Source organism: Corvus brachyrhynchos, unplaced genomic scaffold, assembly GCF_000691975.1.
Source record: "Corvus brachyrhynchos isolate BGI_N302 unplaced genomic scaffold, ASM69197v1 scaffold340, whole genome shotgun sequence".
Taxonomy (NCBI): Eukaryota; Metazoa; Chordata; class Aves; order Passeriformes; family Corvidae; genus Corvus; species Corvus brachyrhynchos.
Genome location: NW_008235987.1, coordinates 1,082,254 through 1,086,241, shown reverse-complemented (window position 1 = coordinate 1,086,241; position 3,988 = coordinate 1,082,254). Strand labels below are relative to the sequence as shown.

Sequence of the window (3,988 nt, the reverse complement as noted above, 5' to 3'; positions counted from 1 at the left end):
TGGAAGCCTAAAGCCCCGGCGGGCTCCTCCAGGCCCGGGCACTCTGGGGGAAGGCGGGCAGAGGCTGCATCTGCCCTTCTGGCCCGAGTTTGGGGGGTGGACCCCTGGCTGGAAAGGAAAGTCAGCAAAGGAAACGCTCAAGACCCAGATCGGGCACCTCGTGTTCCAAACGCTGCGCTTTTCTTAGTCGTGAATTCTCCAGCTCAAAACTTCTGCACCAAACTCTGGGTTTTTCCCTGTCCTGTTGTCTCCAACTGATCGTTTCTGCCTGTCTTGTAAGGAGAAGGGAAAAATAAAATCTAAGGATTTACCCCTGTGATAAACGTGAGCTGGCTTGGAGGCTTTTCCAAACCCCGGCTGTGCCCCCACACCCCTGCCCGGGATCTGCCCCCATGCCCACGGCCTCGCCTGCCTCAGACAGCAGGGAAAGGGCAGCTGGGATCGGGATCTGGGCCTGCTCCAAGTCACCTGCTTGGTGCCCCGTGGTCCCCACCCCTGTGAGTAGAGAAGGCAGCGAGGCAGGAGCTGCGTGAGGAGTTTGTGTTGTTGATAAATGAGTTTGCAGCAGAGGTGGCACCTCAGGGTCTGTCTGTGCTCCCTGAACCCGCTGGGAGCTGTGGAGGGCGCTGGGGGAAGAGCCAGGGTGGAAGTTCTACTCCACAGCCTGCTCCCAGTTCACTCCTCGGTGCTTGGACTGGTGCAGCTGGGAGCTGTGGGAAGCAGGCATGTGTTCCACGTGTCCTTGTGCTGTGGAGAGAGTGATACGGAGCTGGTACCTCCCTCCCAGCTGGTAGGAAGGGGACAGAACTTCCTGAAAGAGGGAAAAATGGGGCTGAAATACGTGGGGAAACCTGAGGGAGGGTGGGAGGGCCGTGGAGGGGGCCTGACCCCCCATCTCCTGCTGGTCTCTTCCCCCTCTGCTCCGTTGCAGTGTGGGATCATCCTGGGAGCTGTGCTGCTGATCTTCTGCTCGTGGATGACTCACCAGTCCTGCATGTTCCTGGTGAAGTCGGCCAACCTCAGCAAGCGCAGGACCTACCCTGGCCTCGGTGAGATCCCAGCTCCGGGGCTGCTTCCCAGCCCTGCTCCTCTCTTAACTGCAGTGTGACCTTGGCATCCGAATTTACGTTTCCTCAGTGGTGCTGTCGGAACAGCAAATGTTTTCTTGCTGCAGTTCCCAGACTCCCTCGTTCTCCTGCCTCAGCCTCTCCCCCGGGGCAGCGCCGGGGTTGGATCCTGCTCCTGACCGCCCAGTTAATGGGTGCTGAGTTGTTTTGACTCCGCGGGGCAGGGGAGGAGGTGATCCAAACCCCAGCTCCCGGGAGCCATCTGGGATGAATTGTGGGTCTGGGATGAATTAATTATGGGTCTGGGCACGAGTTCCCCACCCAGCACTGCCGGGACAGCGGGTCCTGCCAGCCTGGCACAGAGCTGGGCTGCCTGGATCCGAGCTGGGAGCTCCTTTATGGCTTAGCAGAAAGGAAACAGAGCGAGGTTCCAAAGGGCTGAGAAAATAAAAACATCTGGAAGATCCCTGGGTGGGTTTTGGCAGAGCCCGGCCACCCTCGGAGCTCAGCACTGGCGCCGGGATTGGCCTCTGCTCATGGCCTCTCTTGGGATTCTGACTGACTTGGGGAGCAGGAGGAGGTGTTTGGGTTCCAGTCCTTGCCGTTGGCATATGAAGCAGCAGGAAAAGTTGCCTTTTCCTTGTTCTCCCTTCCTTTTCTGTGCAAGGAGGGAGCTGGTTGGCGCTGCCCTGGCACACGGGCTCCCACCAGCTGCTGACAGATGGGTTTGCTCCTCCCTCAGAGTGCCCGAGGTGCTGCTCCCAGGAAGCACATCCCAGCTTCTGCCGACTTGTATCTGCTAGAAACGGAAAAGATGGAGAAGCTCCATGGTCTGGGAGGTTGTTTTGGTGCCAGAGGGAAGGGGGAGCCCCCGGAGCACCCGGCCCAGCTGCCGGTGCTGCCGCTCCCTGCCCCTCACAAGACGCCTTTGTGTGCGGCTTCCCGGAGGACAGAGAGTCCCCTCCACCTTGGAGCGTGTCCCGGGAAGAAGGGATCCTCTGCACGCCCCGAAGCCAAGGGGCTGGAATACAGAGAGGGCCAGTAATGCTTCCCAGCTTCCTCCTGGCAGGCGGAGGCTGGCAGCAGCGCCTGTGCCCGCTCCCGGTGCCCTGGGAGAGGTGCCATGGGCCGGGAGCGCTCCCACGCCGCATCCCAATGCTCCGAGGTCGGGCAGCTCCACACAGACCCCCTTTGTCCCCGCAGGCTGGGCCCGGGGACATCTGCGGGCACTCCTGGGAGGCTTTGGCAGCGCTGAGGCGCGGAGGAAAGTTGTGCACATTCCCTGCAGGCAGGCAGTGGCTTCCGGAGGAAACGCGGCTCCGGCACAAAGGGGGTCCCAGGCTGGGCTGGCGGTGGCTCGTCACCACTGCGTGAAGGGGAAGGGCTGCAGGGAGATGTGTGGGTGAGGAGGGAAGTGGGATGCAGTTCCCAGATGGATTTCAACCAAGAGATGAGTGAATCCCTCCCCTTCCAGCAGCACTCGGGATGTGCAGGAGCTGTGCTGGGCAGCTCCTGGGGGCATAGCTCAGCCCTGCAGGACAAAGGGCTGAAGCTCAGTCCCAGGAACCACACTGGGTTTAAAAGACTTCTCCAGGTACCGAGCAAGCTCTGCCCAGTTTGGGGGCTTTCCAAGATCCCATTCCAAGGATTTGACTGTACCGTTTATTTTACAGTCATCACCTCCTGGAGAAGATAAAGGATCCCATTTTTCCGTTGTCCCCGGATGGGGACGTCTGCCCACAGTGTTTGGAGGCTTGTTCTCATTGAACATCAAGGTGAAGAGCCGGGGACACAGGCTGGTTCCAGCATCACCTGTGGCTGTGTCCGTATCCAGAGGCTGCAGTGTGCCCTGGAAGGATCAGCAGCACCATTCCTCCATTCCCCTCGAGCTCAGCCTGTTAATAACCCATTCCAGGAGGGATGTTTTCCTCTTGCTGGCTCCTCTCTCCTCCCAGACCCTTCGTCTGTGGGCCTGACTCCCCCCAGGGCTGTTGCCTTTTCCCTCATGGTTGTGAATTCCCAAAGGAGGCTGGAGAGGAGCGGCCACTCCTCATGCCTGGGCATGGTGCCTGGTGGTGGCTGTCCCAGTGCCCTGTCACTGATCCAGCAGCTATTTTGGGTGCTCCCCCACATCCCTGCTCCGGGCTGTGGGTCCCTGCCGTGCCTTTTGCTCATTCTGTGGGAGAACATCTCGTTTCCTGAATTTTTAGCTCGAGTAGAGTCCAAGGAAATCAAGAGTTGAAGTTAATATTTAAAATAGCAGAAGAAGCTTCCAGAAAGGATTTGAGTTTGTTTTCTGGCGGGCGCTGGGAGTGTTGGGCTGTGCCTTGAGGGAAGGCAGAGGGGACTCCAGGGTGGTGGGTTCATGCTGGACCTCACTGGCAGATTTGGGCACTGTGGTCTGGGTTTGGCACTGGAGCTCCCCATTCCCGTTCTGCCCAGTAAGAGCTAAAAATAGAAGTAAAAGTTTTCTTGGCATTGTCTTTTTAAGAGAAAACCCAGTGATTTTAGTACTAGTGAGCATTTTCTGCTCCAACCCAAGGATGGGAGGGGGGGGAAAGCAAAGCCTTGGCAGCAGCCCTTTGGTGTGGGTTGGGAGCACTGGGTATTCTGGGAATGGGATTGAACGTTCTGGGCACCAGCTCAGCTCTCCCAGCCAGCGATGTCGGGCGGCCCAGTTCGAGGGGGAAGATAAAAATAAAAAGGGGACTTGGACTGGAATTCTGCACCACTTTAACTTTCGCCACACACAATCTTGTACAGGAATATTTTCTCTCCCATTGCCTTTAATGGCTGCCATGTGTGGCTGCTGCTTCACACCACTTCTGGTTTTAAATAGAAAAAAAAGAACCTGCTTGCTGGCTTTCCCTCATCCCTGTTCCTGTCTTATGTGGTTTTCAGTTTCCAGGGGGAAAGGCTGA

The 3,988-nt window shown here is 57.9% G+C and overlaps 1 protein-coding gene across 1 annotated transcript in view; it reads left to right on the top strand.

Annotated features, from left to right (window-relative positions):
• Nucleotides 1–32: 32 nt before the first annotated feature.
• LOC103613730 (putative sodium-coupled neutral amino acid transporter 10) overlaps nucleotides 33–3,988 on the top strand; it is a 35,076-nt gene continuing 31,120 nt past the window's right edge. Inside the window, exon 1 of the mRNA XM_017730724.1 lies at nucleotides 33–1,049. Coding sequence (XP_017586213.1) covers nucleotides 554–1,049 — 496 coding nt within the window. The 5' untranslated portion in view covers nucleotides 33–553. The remainder of the gene's footprint in view (nucleotides 1,050–3,988) is intronic.